Genomic DNA, 19679 nt, shown 5'->3' with positions numbered 1-19679 from the left:
ATGTCCTACAAGAGGTCGCGAGCCGCCTACGAAGCCGATCTCGCCGCCCAGCAATCCTCCTACGTCGTCTTCGGCACGCCGCTTCCGCCCCTCGACCCCGACGTCCGCGATGACGGCTCCTACGTGCCCCTGTGGAAGCAGGAGGTGAGGGACGAGCGCGGCCGCAAGAGGTTCCACGGCGCCTTTACCGGCGGCTGGAGCGCAGGGCAAGTACGCTCCTCGCATCTCGCATCTCGCCCTGCCCGCGACGACGTGCCGCTGACTCGGACGCTCCCAGCTACTTCAACACGGTGGGCTCCAAGGAGGGATGGACGCCCTCGAGCTTCGTGTCCTCGCGGACCCACCGCCGCAAGGATGATCCCAACGCCGTCCCGCAGCGCCCCGAGGACTTCATGGACGAAGAGGACCTGGCCGACCTCGAGGAGTCAAGAAGGGTCCAGACGCGCGACGCGTTCTCGGGCCTGGGCTCCACCGCCGACGATGCCGCGCGGCGGCACGGCCTGATGGGCCTTTTCCGCGCCGAGGGCGACACCATGGGCACCCGGCTGCTCAAGAAGATGGGCTGGAAGGAAGGCCAAGGCGTCGGCCCCAAGGTCCGCCGACAAGCCCGCCTCCATCTGCGCGCCGACGGCGGCGACTCGGCCGAGACGTACCTCTTTGCGCCGGACAACGTCCCCATGATCACCTTTGTGCGAAAGACGGATCACAAGGGTCTCGGCTACGTTGGGGAGACGAGGCTTGCGCCTCTCGGCCGCTCGGCCAAGGCCGGCAACGACGGCGATAACAACGACGATGACGATGACGACTCGGACCCCGACGGCACCGGGCCGGGGCTAGGGCGGCCGCGGTTTACCTTGTCCTCGGGCCGTACCAACGACCGGCCCCGGAAAAAAGGAGGCATCGGCGTGGGCGTTCTCAACGACACAGGATCCGACGACGAAGATCCCTACGAGATGGGTCCGCGAATCTCGTACAACCGCGTGATCGGCGGCGACAAGAAGAAGAAGAAGAAGGCGGCCACGGCGGCCAACCCTGCGTTGAAGACGCAGCCGGCGTTCATGCCGTCCAAGAAGGCCGCTCTCGCAAAGATCAGCCTCGGGCTACGAAAATGTCACGACGGACGTCTGCCGCTGGACGGCTTCGTGTTCGGCAGAGAGCCCGACGCCTTGACCGCCGAGGTGAACGCCCCGGGCAAGTACCCGCCTCCCGAGATCCCACCGGGCTGGGTTTCGGCCAAGCAGGCCCAGCCGCAGGCCGGCAAGGCTGCCGGGAGCTACGTTTCCGCGGCGGACGCGGCCAAGGCGTCCACGCTCGACCCCAGGGCCCGCGCCGCCATTCTCGGCGAGAAGCAGCTTCCCGGCAAGTCCGTGTTCGACTTCATGACGCCCGAAGCCAGGGCTCGCCTCGCCGCCGTCACGGGGAGGCAGGACCTGCCGCCCGCCCGAGGCGAGGTCCCCGCGGAGCACGCTCTCAGCGAGGCCGACCGCGCCCAGCAGCTGCTCAGCCGGGTGCCCAAGCTCGACAAGGAGACGGCCGTCGCCGCCATCTCCCGCGGCGCCGGCGGCAACGCGCCCTACCGCGACGACGACGCCAAGCGGGCGCGGTACATCGCCTTCCTCGAGTACCAGGCCGGGTTCCGCCCGAGCCCGGGGCCGCAGCCGCCCAAGATGAACGCCGACGAGTGGCTGCGCGAGCTGCACGAGTTTTACAGCTGCGCGCGCATCTTCAAGCCCATGACGGGCTTCATGGCGAGCCGGTTCACCACGTCGTCGGCGAGCACGGCCGGGGGCAGCGGCAGCGGCAGCGGCAGCAGCAACGAGACCGGCGGCGGCCGCGACATTGTTTCGAAACCGGCCTCGAAGCCCGAGGATCCGGCCGAAGAGGCGGCGAAGCTGGGCATGTTTGGGCCCATGACGCGCTCCGTGACCATCTTCCACCCCGTCAGGCTGCTGTGCAAGCGCATGGGCGTGGCGCCGCCGGAGCACGCCACGGCGGAGGACGCAGCAGGGTCGGGCCGGCCGGCGAAGCCGGAGGCGGCGTGGCCGCAGTTCGAACCCGCGCGGGAGGCGAGGGCCTCGGGAGGGAACGGGCACGACGCCCCGTCGCAGCAGCAGCAGGACTTGCCGGACGTGGGCGCTTTGTCTTCTTCCACTTCCGCTGGCGTTGGTCTTGCCACGGCAAAGCTTGCCGGCGGAACGCCCGCTCCCGAGGCACCGGGGATCGACACGAGTCGCAACCCGGCGCTCGAGGGCAAGCGGGCTGGGGAGGAGGTGTTTAAAGCCATTTTTGGGGATAGTGATGACGATGATGAGTAATTCAAGACAGGCTAATTCGGTCAGATGCCTACCTACCGACCTACCTACCTACCTACCTACCTACCTATCTAGGGACTCGACCGCCGCAGTGTGTCCTGCCAGCAAGTTTTACTGAAGAGGTAATGTATATACATACATACAGTATTAAGGATACTCTGCATTTAGGAACGGTACTCTGCATTTACGGAGGTCAGTCCCCAGCTGAAGACATCTTGGCTCGCTTCCGTGATTGGCTATCCCCGGCGTTTAGCGGTGCTTGACGGGCTCGCCCACTGGAGCTCTCAGGGGTTGCGACGGCGGGGGCCCACTTCCTTACAGGGGACTCCCAGGCCAGGCCGTTACGGAGATGGGAAAACAGCACACTGGCGGGCTTTGCTTGTCCTGTCCTGTCCTGTTTGTGCCTCCCCTCCCCCTTGCGGGTTTGGCCTGTAGGTGATGATGGAACTGTGACATTTTGCAACCTAGAAAGAGATGAAAGTGGTTACACATGATTGTGCAACTTGCCCAAGTATGAGATGATTCTCCCCCCTTTTTTTTGGCTGTCAAGAAGTCTACAAGAGAAGCCACCAGGCGTTAAGGTACCTTACCTAAGATACGGTATATTTCGCACAAGAACTCCGTAATGTCGGGTGTACGTAAGGTACCTACTGTATGTAACGGCTGGCCATGCCGTAAATTGGCCGCTAATCCTTGGGTCATCTTCGCATCCCGGCATCTTTGATCCCAAGCCAACCTTGAACACCCAACGATCCCCCAGCTATTAACCGCCGGTCCATCCCTTCTACATCAGCTCAACCTATCATCCAAGACGACTGCGTCGCCAACCCCTTCTTCAAACGCTTCAGACGTGCCGGATGCTCTGAGCGGCACATTGCACTCCCCCCCCAAAAAAAAACAAGCAAACCTAAGCCCATCACACATTCACTGTTAACTTCCAAACGCCAACCTCGCTCCCCCCCCCCCCCCCCTGCTCTCGCGACCAACACCGCCTTCAGCCTGGCCCAAAGCGCACCGTGCCCACGACCGCTCGCTCGCTTCCCTGCCCCAGGCCCATCGTCACCCTGAGCGGGCCCCCATTTTCCCCAAACCATCTCTTTTCGCACGTTACTCCGACATCGTGGCCGAGACAACCCATCGAGCCCATTCCCTCGCCGCCGCCGTCCTTGACGACGAGCTTCTCCTCCAAGCCGCCGACCCGGCCATCCGCCCCCCGTCGCGCGAGCGCTCCCCTCCTCCCCGGTATCCCGCCTCCGAGGCCTCGGTTGCTTCCTCCACCGCCTTCCGACCGCCGCCGCCTTCTTTTGCGTCCCTCTTTCCCGCCGGCCAAGGAACCGACGACGACGACGACAACAACAACAACCATCCCTTCGAAGAGAACGGAGACGACGTTCACAACGATAACGTCGACGACGACAGCAACAACAACAACGACGACGACGACGACGACGTTGCCTCTCCCCATTCCATTGCCGCCCCGGCGTATGCGCCTCCAGGCCACGACAACCAGCAGGTAGCATCTGCTTTCGAATCTTCCTCCGCGACCCTCCAGTTTCGCGACGACGCCAAGGACGCGCTCCCGCAGGACACAAAACCCTACGATCCCCCGGGCGCCAGCAGCAGCAACAGCAGCGGCAGCAACAGCAGCAGCGGCAAGGGAGGAAAGGGAAGCGGCAGCAGCCAGAAAGACGAAGAAGAGCCGCCGCCGGCATATTCGGAGGGATCCAGCCCCCTCCACTCGTTCTCGTACCTCATGACGGCCGCAGGAGGCGCCGCGAGCATCATCACCCAGGTCCAGCAGGGCGGGCCGCCGATTGCCCCCCTGGGAGGTACGTCGTTTTTTTCTTGTTATTTTTTTCGGTGGAAGGGAGGGAGAGGGGAGGAAAGGGGAAAAAAAAAAGAAAAGGGGGATGTGAAATAAGAGGGATTGAACCGAGCTGACGATACGTGTGTGTGTGTGTGTATGTGACGATGTAGATGTACCTGGGGATGAGACCATCGTTCTTGACCTTCGGGGCACCAAGTTCCGGCTGTCTCGCGACGAGCTGCTGACCCTCCCCGAGTTTGTTCTCCTTTCGCTCTTCCCCAATGGCCTCTTCCCGGAAGGGCACATGGGCTTCTCGGATGCCGACGCCATCCAAGTCGATGTAAGTTTTTTTTCTTGCCAACACCGCACTACGGATCAAAGATGCGTTAACTCTCTCCCTCCTCCCCTAGTATGACCCAGCCTCGCTGCAATACATGCTCGACTTCTTCCGCAACGTCGCCCAAAGCATCCCCACCGACGGCGCGGCCGGCGGGCAGGACGCGGCCGGCGGCGCCGACGGCGTGGTGTCGCTCGACCCGGCGGCGCGCGACGAGAGCAGCCGGCGCGCCGGCATCATCGTCCTGCGCGAGGACCTCGACTTTTACGTGATCCCGCCGCGCTACGAGATCGAGCAGCACGAGATGATCGAGGTCAAGCGGGCCGCCGCCCGCGCGCTGCTCAAGCAGGACGGCATCTTCAGCGGGCTCAAGAAGAGCGACGAGCCCGGCACCACCGAGGCGCACCTCATCGAGATGCTGACGGCGGGGTGAGTAGCGGCGGCAATGGCTCTTTTGTTTCCCCCTCAAAGCAATCCCCTCGGCTCTAACGCTCGCTTTCAAAACCAAACAGAGGCTTCAACCACGACGACCGCTGGGGCCACCGCGCCCCCGAGCCCAACAAGGCCGTCATCTGCTCGCTCGCCCTGGCCCGCCTGCGCTCCGACATACGCGGCAACGAGATGGCCAGCAGCGCCGTCGGCATGGCCCAGAAGCTGCTGCTCTTTTGGCGCAAGCCCGCGCGCCGCTGCTGGTGGGAGGGAGTCGAGCTCGAGGGCGTCGAGGGCGTCCCCGCCGGCGTGAAGCTCAAGGTGTGGATCCGCCGCGTGTGGACGCTCGAGATGAGCGTGATCGGGCTGCGGCAGTAATGTGGAGGCTTTTTTTGTTTTGTTTCTTTTTTTTTTGTTAGCTACCTAGTTTGCTTATGTTTCGTGTTTCTTGGGAAGTTTTCTTTTTTTCTTTGTGTGATCGTGATTTTATTTTATTTTTTATTTTTTGGAGGTTCGGTAATGGGACGAGTCGGGGGTGTAGGGGGGGGGCGAAGTGCTGCGTGGCATGGACGGACGCGAGCGCTCGATCGAAGAAGAGGGGGAGGGGGAGGGGGAGGAGGATTGGCCGGCATGTTTTTTTCCCTGATCGCTTGACTCTTTTCTTTTCTTTTCCTTTTCGCGGGCGGAGCTAAAATCTATCTGACGGAGGAGGAGGAGGAGGAGACGACAGAAAGGACGCAGGAGGAGGAAGGGGATGCGCACACAATCACACACACACACACATGCTCACTGCCTACCTTGCCCTTAGCATATGCACATACACACACGCACGCACGCACGCACACGCACATGGGTTTCTTGGAGTAATGAGACGTTAGCTACCCGGATACCTAGGGACCTACCTACCTACCAGGTCTGTGAGCTCGAGTCTTTGGCAACTCTCTTTTGTGTTTTCTCCCCCCCCTTTTTTTTTCTCCCTCTCGCTACTTCTTGCCTGCCGCGTGTCCGACGACTTGAGCTTGCTTCCCGTGTATCCTGTGCTGGATAGCACTTTGTTTTCCATTTCTCGGTGGGCGATCCTCTCCGAGGTACAATACCTGCTGGCACAGGCGGGCGCCACATGTTGGCCATGGCCAGCAGAAGCCCGCAAGAAGCATCCTAGGTACAACGGTATTTTGGCAACGCGACACGGGACAGGAAGAGAGAGAGGATGGAAGAGAAGAAGAAGATGGATCAGACTCGGAATCACAACCGCTGCGTATGCCGCCCTCTATATTAGATATTGGTTTATTCCGTGATATCCTAGGGATGTGCTGCGCCTCGCCGACAATGCCTCGGCAACCCACGTAAGTAAACAAATGGCCATGTAACGTCCGATCCCGTGCCTCATGCCCTGATGTCCCATGCTTGTTCACAAGACCCCTGGTACATCATATCCGACCGGTAACCTCCAGAGACAAAAGCAAAAGCGATGTCGTAACTTCATTCCCCATCTCATCTTGAGGGGGTTTTTTTTTTTTCCTCCAAACAATGCTTGGCCGCATCACCCCGGCTTCGGCGGCTGAAACGGCCGATTCTGGTTCATCGTCAAAGGCTTAAACGGCCTCCTCAGCTTCTCCATCGACGACGCCGCCGACGCCGAAGCCCCCAGGCCGGGACGTACGAACCCGGCCGGCCTCTTGAACGTGCCACCGGCGCCGCCAAGCCCCTTAGGCAAGCTCGGCGCGGTGAACGGAGCCGACGGCATCGCGGCGGACGTGGCCAGGAGGTTCGGGCGGCGCTGAAAGGGAACCGCGGGCGGAAGCGCAGGCGCAGAAGCAGGCGCGCAACCCGCCCGCTTCTCGGCCATCCCCGCCGGCCCATCGTCTTCCCCTTCGGCCGTGGGTGCCTGCGTAGGCGAGCTCGAGAAGCACGCATATCGCTTCCTCCCGCCGGGCGTGGCCGCCTCCTCTCCGCGGGGAACAGCCGGGCGTGCCAACCTTCCGGTTCCTATCCGGTGGCTGGCCAAGGTAGGGTCGATGGCGTGTTGCTGTTGCCGTTGCTGCTGCTGCTGCTGCTGAGGAACCAGAGACGTCCGGGGTTGAGACATGGTGCTTGAGCCCGCGCTCAGCGGCAGGGAAGTGCTGTGTTTGAGGCTTGGTGGCGGTGGTGGTGGCGGCGGTAGGGTGTCTCGCTCCTCTGGGAGAGAGTTCGACCTGACAAAGCCCAAGATGCTCATCTGGTTCGCCGGGCGGCGGGTGGTTGCAGTTCGCTTTTGCGTTGTGCTTGCTGTTGCTGTTGCCGCCGCCGCCGCTGCTGCTGCAGATTTCTGGGCATCCGTTGCGCGCGCGTTGGCGGCCGTGATGGCGGCGTGGTGCGTACCTACGCTGACAAAGCCCGGCAGGGGTTCCAAAGAGCCCGACAGGCGCTGCTGGCTGGAAGCGACCTGCTCCATGTATAAGCCCTCCACGGCGCGGATCTGCCCTGCGTTGGAGGGACCCTGGAGTCGGGGTCGCTTCGCGGATGGACCATGCTCGCGCCAGCGAGACTGCCCATCCGCGTCTTGGGCTTCGTCCGGGTTGACGGGGAAGAGATTGTCCTCCGGGCTGAACATATCCGGCAGCTCCTTGTAGATTTCCTCGTCGGGCGGGAGGGCTCGACGCAGGATCTCGGACACCTCCGCCATGACAGGCCGGTCCAGACACGGCCCCTTGTCGTGGAAATAGTGCTTGATGGGGTCAATGAACGGCGAAACCTGCGTCCGCTCGCCGTTGCTCCCCGAAACCGGGTAGCTTAGATACAGCAAGCTCTGGGCCCGAGTCATGGCGACGTACAGCAGCCGGCGTTCCTCATCGTCGTCCTCGGACCGCGCGTGCGGGATCGACCCGGCATAGACGGCCGGGATGAACACGATGGGCCACTCGAGGCCCTTGGCGGCGTGTATGGTCGAGATGGTCACGAGGGGCTTGCTCTGCTGGTCGTCGCCTGCGGTCTGGGCGTCGGCGGCCAGAGACACGTTGGCCAGGAAGCGCTGCAGGACGTCGGCCTCCTTGGCTTGCGCGAGCCCTTCGATCTCGGGCAGCGCGTCGTCGTCGGGGGACCGGTCCAGGTCGCGCTCAAAGTCGGCGGCCAGGCCGAGGAACTCCTGCACGTTGGCCCACCGCTGCTCGTGGTCGAGGGGATGGGTCTCTTCCAGGTGCTTCCGAAAGCCCAGCGTCGCGAGGAGCCGCTCGATCATCCGGACCAGCCCGAGCGGCGCGGGCTCGGGCCCCGACGCCTGGCCCATCTTCGCGCGGATGTCGTTCAGGGGCCGGAGCAGGGTGCCGCTGATTTTCTGCTCGGCTTGCTTCGTGATCTTTGTCTTGGCCGTCCGGAGCCCCTGGCAGTGCTTGGTCAGGACGGCCCAGACGCTCAGCGACGCCGTTTCGGCCTCTTCGAGCAGGTTGCGGACGGTCGTGTCTCCGACGCCGCGGCGCGGCGTGTTGATGATGCGCGCGAGCGCATCGTTGTTCTCGGGCTGGTGGATGACGCGCAGGTAATCGATGACGGTCTTGATCTCGGCGCGCTCGTAGAATTTGAAGCCGCCGACCATGCGGTAGGTGATGCCGGCCCTTCCCAAGGCGCTCTCGATGTGCCTCGACAGGGAGGCGGAGCGGAGCAGGATGGCCACGTCGTTGTGGGTCAGCATGGATCCCGACAGGAGCAGAACCCTGCGGAGCTCGGCGACGATCCAGTCGGCCTCGGTGGAAGGGTTCTTGAGGCGGCGGAGGACAGGCCGGCAGCCCTTGGCGTGGATGGGCTTGAGGCTCTTCTTGTACCGCTTCTCGTCCTGCTTGATCACCTCGAGCGACATGGCAAGGATGGATTTGGACGAGCGGTAGTTACGCTCGAGAGCGACGCAGTCGGTTCCCGGGTAGTCCCGGAGCAGGCGCTCGAGGTTCCGTATGTCGGCCGAGCGCCATCCGTAGATGCTCTGGTCCGGGTCGCCGACGATGGTGATGCGCCGGCGGCGCTGGGCCAAGAGGGTCATGAGATCGTACTGGATGGCGTTGGTGTCCTGGTACTCGTCGACCAGCACGGCGCCGATGTTGGAGACGCAGGCGGGGAACTTGCGGAGCAGCTCGACGCAGCGCACGAGAAGGTCGTCGTAATCCAGCAGGTGGGACGTCTCCAGGTGCTTCTGGTACTCGGCGTAGCACGTCTCCAGGTCCTCCAGGGACCGGTCTCCGGCGGCCCCGCCTCTGCGTGCTCCGGAGGCGCCGGCGCCTCGGGCCTTTTTCTTGCTGATCCAGTTGCGGGCAAAGGCCGGATCGAGGCCCGTCTGCATGCGCTTGCAGATGCGGGCGATGATGGCCCGGGAGTCGGCGTCGTCGGCGATGCCAAAGGATTGGGAAAGGCCGATGTGGCGGCCGTAGGCGGCCAGGTAGCGGCGGGCGATGCTGTGAAAGGTGCCGAGGATGAGCTTCTTGTCGCGGCCGTCGGCCAGGGTCCGGGCGATGCGCTCCTTCATCTCCCTGGCGGCCTTGACGGTGAAGGTGACGACGAGCACGTCTTGGGGGCGGAGGCCGTCATGGTCCATGAGCCACACGACGCGGGCCGTCAGGGTGTGCGTCTTGCCGCTGCCGGGGCCGGCCAAGATGGCGACGGTCGGCGCATCGGACGTGACAGCGCGCCGTTGGGCATCGTTGAGGCCGTCCAGGATGGCATGCTGTGACGAGGATGTGACGGTGGCCGGCGAAGACGGCGTCGTCATGTTGGCCGGTCGCCGGGGGGCAAGACGCGTCGGCCGGGGCTGCGAGAGACACCAATCTTGAGGCCAGGGTTCAGCATTGAGAGACAAGATGCTGCTTGGCTCGCACAAGTTGGCCTCAGGGGGTCAATTGGCAGGGCTTGTCCATGCTTCGAGGCCAACCAAGGCTGCGTTTTGTTGTTCTTGCGTGTACGAAGCAGAGCCCGCGAGAAGGAGCCGCGATGGCTGGGACGCCAAACGGGGGAACGCATCACGAAAGCACGTGACCAATGACACGGCTGCGAGCGTTGAAATGCATACACAGTAGGCATACATACAGCCCTAACCCTCGGGTGTCTTGTCTTTCTTTTCCCATGTTGAAACCCTAACCCTTGGACCAGACTCGCATTCGAGTCGCTTGCACCGTATTTGTCGTCTACCACTCACTAACTAACTCATGAACGTTCCCTCCATTCTCCACTGAACTCCTCTCACCTCCCCCTCCCCCCCGCACGCATCTTGCGAACCCAACAACACTGCATAGAGATGCCAGGAGCAGGATCGCCATGTCGACCATGTACCAGTAATGCGTTCAGACCTTTATGCTGTCGGTTCCAGGCCGGTGGCAGCCCAGCACGCATTTCAAATTCCTTTGGGCCCATGGATGCGCAAACGAGGATGCCATATCCCTGAATCCTTCTTCTTCAACCGCTGAAGGGAGGGTCTGGAGCCGATCGAGGGTGCCATCGAGCTGGGCCCACCACTCCGATCGCAGCATGCGCCGCGCCAAAAACGTCCGGCCCACCGAGGTGATTCGGCAACCCGCCACTCGCAAGGCGGGGGGCCCTGCTGTGATCAGCACGGTTCCGAGCTGCAGAAAGCACAGCGATGGCTGGCTGGGCTGTGTGTGATGCTCTGTCGAGGCCATATCACATCGGCGGAGGCCCCGGCGGTGTTTTCTTCCTTCTTCACCCTCGTTCCCACCATGACGTGCTCCTCCCAGCCCCAGCGCAGCGATGGGCTCTTTTTTGGGGGGAGGGACTCTTCACACCATCACAATCACGACGCTAGTTGGTTAGTCGCTGGCCGTGGCATGGCAAAGCGGGCGAGGCCAGAGCCAAGATGCGCCGAGCGGCGGGAAGAGGGGAAAGGCGCAGGGGGAGGCTGTGGGCTTCACAGGGCCGACCAATCAGCGACGGTCCCTTGCCGCTGGCCCGCGTGTGCTTCCAGAGGATTTGGGCCAACCAGAGCACGGCGCGACGTTGCAGCTCACCACCATCCGTCACCGTCACCCTCTCAGGCGGGAGAAGCTGTGGGCGACGACGCTTCACGTTCACAGGCCGCACGCAGCAAGGGCGCTATTTTTTGCAGTCATGCAAAAAAAAAAAAAAAAAAAAGACCCAGGCGTTGCCGTACCAGGGCTGGCTGGCTCGCCATGGGCGGCGATTCGGTTGTGACGCTCGCCGCCGTCCGGCCAATGGAAGCTCCAGGCCGCCTCATGGCCCGCGGCGCCAATGCCGACCCGACGTTCCCCTCGACGCGGCGTGCCTCCGACATGGGCGCTGCGTTCCTGTGTCTCAACAGCCGCTATATACCCAGTCGGACCCGGTGACACGCAGTGTTGAGCCTCCTGCTGTCCCCGATTTGCCGTCTCGTGTGTCGTCGACGTAATTTGCTGCGTGCTTATCCCAATCACAGCCGCGTTTCGGCATGGAGGAATTGCTCAACCATCCTTGACCTTCTCATCACCCCTTACGGTGTACGGCATACCCCCTCCTCCTCCTCCTCCTCTTCTTCTTTCTTCTCCTCCTCCTCCTCCCGCTACATCTCCGAGGACGCAAAGGATTTGTTTCATCCGGGTCCCGGCCCAAACCCCCTACCTCCCCCCGCCCCCCCGGAGCTTCCCCTCCCCGCTCTTCCCTCCCTTGACCAACCATGAAGACGGGTGTGTCATCCTCTTATAACTCGGTCTTGATCCTTCTCTTCTCTGCCGCCTCATCGTGGCCCTCTTTGTGTTTTGCCGCTCCTGGGACCGGATTCCTGCCGCGCAGGTCGCCATTGCTCGACACATCCATCAAGTCCGCCGAAGAAGGCCCGCCGCTCTCCGCCGGTACGACCCGCGACCGCTCCATCCTCCCGGCCCAGCTTGGTGGCATCGCCGGGGCCTACGCCCTTTCCTTGCTCCTCGTCGCCGTCATCCTCCTCGCCCTCTCCAAGAAACGACGTGAGCACCTCAAGAACCGAGACAAGCCGCCCGAGCAAGACAACGTCTACTTCGGCTTCAACCCTTTCCCCCAGCCGTTCCAGCTCCAGTCCGAGGAGGAGTACCAACGGCAGCTCCAGGAGTTCCAGAAGCTCTCGCTCCAGATCCCGCCGACCCCCGCCGGCGCGCGCAACTTCTCCTACCCTGCCGCCGCGCCCCTCAGCCCCGCCAAGTCGCAGCATTCGGTCCTCTCCGGCCGGTCCCCCACCTCCACCATCCTCGCGGCCGGCATCGATCTCTCGGTCGACCAGACCGTCGTCCACCGCGACAAAGCCATGGCGCAGCAGCAGCTCGAGGAAATGTACAAGCACGTCATGGAGGCGGAGCAGGCCAAGCTCGAGGGCAGGGCGTACCAGCCGCCCGTCGCCTCCCCCTCGCTGCGCTCCGTCCACCACGCGCCCCAGAGCCCGGCCCAGCCGACCCTCAAGAAGGAAAAGCACAAGCCCTCGAGCCTCAACCTCCACGGCGCCGACGACCGGCCGCAGTCGCGCGGCTCCTCCATGTTCTCGTTCCTCAAGTCGCCCAAGAAGAGCAAGTCGTCCGCCATGAGCATCTCGTCGCCCATCCTGACCCCGATGTCGGGCACGTTCCCGCGCGGCGGGCACCCGGAGGATCAGGAGCTGAGCGCCATGACCCCGCGGCACTACCACGCGCCGCTGGCCTCGCCCCGGGCGGCGCCGGGCTCCAGCGCCGCCGACCTGGCCTACTGCCGGGCCGGGCCGGGCGGCTCGGCGAGCTACCAGCAGCTGCCGACGCCCGACATGTCGCCCAACGGCAGCCAGAGCATCGACTCCCGCATCGACGCCGCCCTCGGGAACCCCCGCGGACCACGCGGCGCGAGCAGCGCCAGCGCGAGCGCGAGCGGGAGCGCGAAAGGGAAAGGGAAAGCTTCGACGACCGCCCGCGCTACTCGCACTCGCGCGAGGCGTCGTCCGCGACGCCCAGCACGACGGGCGACGCCCCGGAGCCGTACTCGGCCGTCTCGGAGCGGTCGACCAGCCACCTCGTGAGCGGCGGCGCCGGGCTGCCCTCGTCGCCGAGGCCGAGCGTGACGCGGTTCCCCAGCGTGAGCGTCGACTCGCTGCCGGCGTCGCCGCGCCCGCAGCAGGCGTCGTTCCGGTTCCCCGAGGTGGACCCGAGCGCGCTCCCGGGCATGGCCGGCGGCCGCGGCGGCAGCAACGCCGGCGCCCACGACCTGCCCGCCCCGAACCCGAACCAGGCCCTCGCCGGCGCCGCTAACGCCAACGCCAACGCCAACGCGAGCACCACCTCCCTCGGCCGGCCCGCGGGCACCCCGACGGGCAACGCCCCCAGCGCGGTCCGCGAGGGCGGCGTCCTGCCCTTCCGCGCCTTCGAGCCGCCCACCTCGCCCTCCGGGACGGGCTTCGCGGCGGCGGCGGCGGCGACGACGACGACGACGGTCAAGCAGACGGTGTTTACGCGGGGCCCCCTGTCGCCCGGCGGGCCCACCACGGGCGGCCTGCCCACGGGCGGCCTGCGGAGCCCCTGGACCGGCGCCCCCATGCCCTACACCCCGTACCAGCCCTTCTCGCCGGTGGTGCCCATCACGCCGACGGTGGTGACCAAGGAGGACCGCAAGAGGATGAAGCGCATGGAGCCGAGGACGCCGATCGTCGAGATGGTCAAGAGCACCGAGGAGGTTTGGTAGTCCCCTCTCGTGTCTCTTGCCTTGCCTGGGTTGTTATCATGTTTGTTGGATGGGAGGGAGATGGACAGGGGGGTTGTGGAGATCCACGTTCGCGTTGTTATCATTTTTTTTTTTCTGTTCTCTTCTTCTTTGGCTTGGTCTTCTTGACAAAGTTCCTCCTTATTTTTTCTCCTTCTTTTCTTCTTCTTTTTACTTCTTTTGTCTTCATACCTTAGTTTTCCAGTGGTTGAGCCTTGGCTGGTCTTCTCTTTCTGCGTGGGAGTTGGAGCTGTCGACCCTTTCTGCAGGGGAAGAGCAGCAGAGCTTGGTAGGTAATTGAAGCATGATGTTGGAGGGGGGAGAGCCAGACACATATGCACGTGGGAGCGGTTGCATAGGGGTCCACGGGGTACGTGTACGTACGCGTAGGTACACCTCGTGTCGGCGGGCATGGATGGAGGGTAATCGGACATGCCTTGATGAGCAATGACAACAAACATTTTGGACTTATGCGAAGCGTTCATGCCGAGCGTGTGTGCGTGATCGCGAGTAAGAGAGGAAGCGCCTCCGTGACCAAGCTGAGATATGGCTCGCTGCTGGAAGAAGACCAGGGTCGGTCGGTATGGGTTTGCCTTCCATCCCTCCGTCCCCCATCACACACCATGCTCGTCGTCAGTCGGCAGACTCAAGCTTCGACGGATGGACACTCCAGGGGCATCTATCGCGGCGTCCTTGCCGTGCACGTGACGTATACGCAAGGTCTCTGCAGCCATCGCAATCCTGCGCCGCGCTGCGTGTTGCCCGGGCACGCAATGAGACGGTTGCCGTCGACGACGACGTGGCTGCGAGGCGGCACCGCCGACTTGCATGTGACATGTGTAGCTGCTGTGTACTACTGTGTATACTAAACATGCGAATGTACGCGGGGGGTGGCCGAATCCCAGGCCGTCGGGACCCTGCGCCGGAGCCAGGTCCGGTCCGGGCAAGGCACATGGATCCGTTGCAGGAGAAACGTCGAGCTTGTCGCGTACTAGGTATACGTGGTCTTCAGCCCTACCGGTGGTCTCGCTTTGTCGAGCATGGCGGGGGACCGTGGTGCGATGAGACCCTCTCCCTATTTTGAACGGAGCCTCGGGGTTCTTAGTATACTATAGGCTCGTGTCGAGGAGACAGCTGAGGACGGGAGGCGTGGCGTGTCTTGCCCTTCTCCCTAGTTAGGTCTTGGGCTTGCCCTCCGCTGTGCAAGGCTGGATACGCTACGGGGGAAAAAGCAAAAGATCAAGGAAAAAAAAGGGAAATAAAAAGACGTGTGATACAGCAGGAGTGTATGTAGGTGGAGTTCCCTCCTCTTGTCAACTGAGATTCTCAATAATAATCCATCATCATCATCATCACCACAGATGTCTCTCTCTCTCTCTGTGTGTGTGTGTGTGTGTGTGTGTGTGTGTGTGTGTGTGTATGTACTGTGGTATGTAACTATGTATGTATGATGTTGACGAGCACAAAGTGAGGAATAACTTTCTCCGGGGATGAAATAAAGGAAGAGAGGAAGAAAAAGAAAAAAAGGAAAGGAAATAACTAAACGAAAAAAGAGAACCAGCATTACTGCGTACAGCGAGTGCAAATCACTATTCACCAACTAATAGTGTGTCGTTACTGTGTATAGTAGGTGCTGGACTGCGTAATGATACGCCAGGACCCCCGACTCCATCTCGACCAACCCTGCCGGGCACCTGTCAACCTGTCAAGTCTTGGCTCCACTCTCCGCCTGCCAAGGCCAGGACCCACTCTGCAGGTCGGGTCCGTCCGCGGTGCCGTCGTACGATTCTCGCTCAAATCGTTCCACTCATCACCTCATTTCTCCTGCTCCCACTCGAAAACTCCATCATCCCCGAACCTCACGAGCGCCGCCAATCCGCACCAGCATTCCCGGCGACTGCGCTTTGCGTTCCGCAGAGAGCTTCACTAAGGAGATCGTCCCGATACTACCCTTCACCCAGACGCCCCCCCCACGCAATTGGTCCGTTGCTCTCGCTTGCCGTCTCCGCCCGCCTTCTCTCAGCCCATCGCGAGAGAGAGAGAGACAGGGAGACCAGAAACGCGCACAGGGAGCAGCAGAAACGCACGCTGCTCGGCTCGACTCCGATCATCCCTCCCCCCCCCCCCCCCCTAGAGACAGTCGTACACCCCCCCCCCCCCCCTCTTCCCCCGCTCCCCCTTCCCTTCATCCCGCCGCAGGGCAGGGAAGGCCAGGGCACGGCAGTCCAGGCCCCGGGACCCGCATGGTCATCACCACGACGAGGTGAACCGGAGCCGTCGACGACATGGCCGGCCTCGACGCTAACACTCCGGGCCTCTTCGGGGGCCTGGACGGGGGCATAGACGGGTTCGACCTGGGCGGAGGCGCCTTGGGAGGGGACGGAGGCAACAGCTTTTCGGGGGGTGGGATCGAGAGCGGGTTCGGCAGTTCCGAGCCCTCGCTCGCCTCGCCTGGTGCTGCGCCGGGCTCCTCTGCAGGTACCGCGGGCGACGCTCCGGCCCTGGGTGGGCCAGCGTCTGAGTCCCTCCCATCCCCGGCTCTCGCCGCACCCTCCCAACCGCAGCCTGCCTTTTACAACCCGGTCGCCGCTCAGCCCTGGATCTTCCCGGACACCACCCCCCCTTATGACTCCCCCATCAACGGCGCAACCCCATTCGGTCCCGGGCCTCAGCAGACGTGGGAGCTCACCCTCAACCTGAACCAAGCTGCCCAACACCAGCAGATGCAGCAGCAACAGCAACAGCAGCAACAGCAGCAGCAGCAGCAGCAGCAGCAGCAGCAACAACAACAGCTCCGGCTGCAGCAGCTGCAGCAACTGCAGCACCTCCAACTCCAACGACAGCAACAACAGGCCCAGGCACAAGCACACGCACAAGCACAAGCACAAGCACACGCACAAGCACACGCACAAGCACAGCAACAACGCCACATCATCCCCCAGGTCACCGTCGCCCCTCCGCACGACCCGACCCTCGCACCCATCACCACCTCGGGCGATGCTGCCGTGATCCCGGCCCTTGGGTCCGACGCAAACCCGACCCCGACCCCGACCCCGACCCCGACCGGCCAGCGCCGCCCTTCCCTTACGCCTGCCCAGCGAGAAAAGCTCAAGATCGTCGCCATGCCCGCCAACGCCCTCCAGTGCCCCTCCCCCAAGAGCGCCGCCGCCAGCCCGGACTCGGCCGCGAGCGGGCAGGACAAGACCGCCCTGTCGTCGCCCGACACCACCGAGCCGTCCAAGACCAACACGAGGAAACGCAAGTCGTCGGCCGACGACGACGAGGACGAAGATGACGACGACGACGAGCAGCCCGTCAAGAAGACGGCCCACAACATGATCGAGAAGCGGTACAGGAACAACCTCAACGAGAAGATAGCAGCCTTGCGAGACAGCGTGCCGTCCCTCCGGATCATGTGCAAAAGCGCGCGCGGAGAGGACACCACCGAGGACCGCGAAGAGCTTCACGGCCTGACGCCCGCGCACAAGCTGAACAAGGCCACGGTAAGATGCCGCATCGCGCTTCTTCTGCTGGGCGTTTTTCCATCTGACAAGGAATCATGACCAGGTCCTCAGCAAAGCCACCGAGTACATTCGACATCTCGAGAAGCGGAACAACCGGCTGATCGAGGAGAACAAGAACATGATGGCGAGGATCAGCGCCTTCGAAAAGCTGTTCATGGCCGGCGCCATCCCCGGCCCCCTGCCCAACATGCCGAACCCGCTCCAGCAAGCGCCCCCGACGCCCATGCAGTTCCCCCAGGACGTCAACCCCTTCATGACCCCGCAGATGGCGGCGGCAGCGGCGGCGGCGGCAGCGGCGGTGCCCCCGCCGGGAGCGCCGCGGCCGCCGGACCCGCAGGGCATGATTCCCATCCCCGACGACATGAAGCGCATCCTCGAGGCCCAGCAGCTGAACGCCGGTCGGCCGTACCCGGTTCCGGGCCAGCACTTCATCCCGACCCCGGCCATGCTGCGGCAGCAGCAGATCCAGCAGCAGCAGCAGCAGGCGGCCGCGCAGGCCCGGGGATGGAACCCTTACCTCGGCAAGCTGATGGTGGGCTCGCTGGCCGGCCTGATGCTGATGGAAGCCCTCGTCGAGAAGGAGCCCAGCAGCGAGACGACCGACGGCCGCGGCCTGGCCTTCCTTCCCGCCTTCGATCTCGTCTCGACCTTTGTCCGGTCCACGCACGTCAGCGTCGGCGGGTACTACATTTCGGCGCTCGACGTCATCGCGAAGCTGCGCCTCGTTTCGCTCCTCGGGCTTCTCATGTGGCTGGTCGTTTCGACCCTCATCGACCCGTCCTTCTTCCAGCCGCCCAAGAAGCCCAAGACCGCCGCTGCCGTCGTCAAGGCCGTTCCCTCTCTCGCCTCTCCCATCCACGTCAGGCGGCAGGCGTGGCTCACGGCCATCCAGACGGTGTGGGTCCCGCGCAACAACGTCTTGCTCGAGGCGTTCGCCTTGCTGGGCCAGGCGTTCAAGTGCGCGCTGCAAAACGCGGTCGGCAGCCACGGCTACCTCTCGCTCGCCGGATTCACCGAGGAGGAAGAGGCGGCCAGGGTCAAGGCCTGGTCCATCGCCCTGGACGCGCAGCTGGCCGGAGGCGACGTCGAGATCAACAAGGGCCGTCTCACGCTGACCTTGATCGCGTCGGGCACCCTCCCGGATACGCCCCTCCGCTTGATGCTCCGGGCGTTGCACATCCGCGTGTTGCTCTGGCGGCTCAACGGGCTGGCTTGGGCCGCCGATTGGGCCGCCGCCAAGCTGGCTCGGTCGCAGTGGAACGAGGCGAGGCGGCTGAACCGGATCCTCAAGTCTCTCCCCGAGGGCAGCGGCGCTGCGGCCGAGGATGCCCTCCCAGACCACCTCGCCGCCCTCCTCGAACAGGACTGCGACGAGGTTTTGACGGATACGATCGTCCAGCGCGCCCACAACCTCGCGTGGAACCTGCCCACCACCGACAACGTCGCCGACAAGATTGACGGCATGGACCCCGTCGTCGAAGACGCCGCCGTGCGCTCCCCCATGGACGCGGTCTCGGCATGGTATTCGAGCCTCGTCCTTCACCACGCCCTGGCCGCCAGCCTCGCCCGCCCCCGGCCCCGCCCCGACGTCTCCGACGGCATCGCCCTCGCCATCCGCCTCGCGCCGATCGGCTCCAACGCCCAGATCCGCGCCCTCGTGGCCCGCGCCGTCCTCGTCGACGGCAAGCGCGGCTCCCACATCGCCACCGCCATGCACGCCCTCGGCCCGGCGGCCACCGCCCTCGACAAGAACCCCCGTTACGGCCGCGCCGCGCCCTCCCTCATGGGCTCCGGCCCGTCCCCCGACCCGGACGCCGTCATGGCCCTCCGCTGCGCCATGGGCATCGCCCACCTGCGCAAGCACGAGGCGCCGCCGCGCCAAGCCTACCTGGCCATCAAGCTTGCCTCGTCGGCGGCCGCCGCGGGAGGCGCCGTCGACCGCGGCATGTCGCTGCTCGGGTGCGTCGCTGCGTTCCAGCTGATGGAGCACCTCGACCGGCACGCCGTGGCGCGCGAGCAGTGCACGGCATCGCTGGAGGCGTTGGCGGGGAGCCTGAGGATATGGGTCGGCAGCGACGGCGGGAGCCCCTGCGGCGGGCTGGATAGGGGGCTGAGGCAGGGGGTGGTGGACAAGTGCCTGGCCGTGACCAAGAGCGTCATGGGGATGGAGGTGGATTTGGGGTATTGCAGCATGGATGATGAGTGCGTAGATGATGGAGAGGGTGGGGGCGGGTGTTGATTGCTTTGGCTTGTTTCTCCTTGGCGGTCACGACCTTGAAAAACTCTGCTTCGTTCTCTTGTTTTTCTCTTGCGAGATGCCCCAGAGAAATTGTGGCCGTGCTGCGTCTGGTATGCATCGCGGCGTTGAGCATATAGAAATTCTTTTAGTCCTCCCGGCTCAAGCTACGACATGTCTCTTCTCTGTATGTGGACTGCTTGTCGGATACCAAAGAGCGTACCATCTGCCAAGGGAAAAGCAACAACAAATCTCCGTCAACACCCCTTCTCTCAGACCACGGGCACCCAAACAACACACTCGTCGCTTCTTGAATCCACCGGCACACGAGTCAAACAAGGCCAATACAAACAGAAATGCCATCATTTGAATGGTT

The 19679-nt window shown here is 63.5% G+C and overlaps 5 protein-coding genes across 5 annotated transcripts; 4 read left to right on the top strand and 1 right to left on the bottom strand.

Annotated features, from left to right (window-relative positions):
* Nucleotides 1-2315, top strand: VTJ83DRAFT_5505 (uncharacterized protein; the record flags this gene model as incomplete). The annotated part of the gene is made up of 2 exons (XM_071012113.1): nucleotides 1-206; nucleotides 278-2315. 2 exons carry the CDS (start codon nucleotides 1-3, stop codon nucleotides 2313-2315), a joined length of 2244 nt encoding a protein of 747 aa, XP_070864880.1.
* A 1750-nt stretch (nucleotides 2316-4065) lies between these two features.
* On the top strand, nucleotides 4066-5263 carry VTJ83DRAFT_5504 (uncharacterized protein; the record flags this gene model as incomplete). Its single annotated transcript, XM_071012112.1, has 4 exons — nucleotides 4066-4141; nucleotides 4290-4459; nucleotides 4530-4885; nucleotides 4969-5263. 4 exons carry the CDS (start codon nucleotides 4066-4068, stop codon nucleotides 5261-5263), a joined length of 897 nt encoding a protein of 298 aa, XP_070864879.1.
* A 1165-nt stretch (nucleotides 5264-6428) lies between these two features.
* Nucleotides 6429-9617, bottom strand: VTJ83DRAFT_5503 (uncharacterized protein; the record flags this gene model as incomplete). The annotated part of the gene is made up of 1 exon (XM_071012111.1): nucleotides 6429-9617. One exon carries the CDS (start codon nucleotides 9615-9617, stop codon nucleotides 6429-6431), a length of 3189 nt encoding a protein of 1062 aa, XP_070864878.1.
* Nucleotides 9618-11528: 1911 nt separating this feature from the next.
* On the top strand, nucleotides 11529-13525 carry VTJ83DRAFT_5502 (uncharacterized protein; the record flags this gene model as incomplete). The annotated part of the gene is made up of 2 exons (XM_071012110.1): nucleotides 11529-12619; nucleotides 12745-13525. The coding sequence occupies 2 exons, from the start codon at nucleotides 11529-11531 to the stop codon at nucleotides 13523-13525; spliced, it is 1872 nt and encodes a 623-aa protein (XP_070864877.1).
* Nucleotides 13526-15828: 2303 nt separating this feature from the next.
* VTJ83DRAFT_5501 (uncharacterized protein) lies at nucleotides 15829-19306 on the top strand (the record flags this gene model as incomplete). Its single annotated transcript, XM_071012109.1, has 2 exons — nucleotides 15829-17046; nucleotides 17111-19306. The coding sequence occupies 2 exons, from the start codon at nucleotides 15829-15831 to the stop codon at nucleotides 19304-19306; spliced, it is 3414 nt and encodes a 1137-aa protein (XP_070864876.1).
* Between the last annotated feature and the right edge of the window lie 373 nt (nucleotides 19307-19679).

This window comes from Remersonia thermophila, chromosome 5 (genome assembly GCF_042764415.1).
Source record: "Remersonia thermophila strain ATCC 22073 chromosome 5, whole genome shotgun sequence".
Lineage (NCBI taxonomy): Eukaryota > Fungi > Ascomycota > Sordariomycetes > Sordariales > Chaetomiaceae > Remersonia > Remersonia thermophila.
The sequence above is the reverse complement of the archived record's forward strand: the minus strand, read 5'-3'. Positions and strand labels throughout refer to the sequence as shown.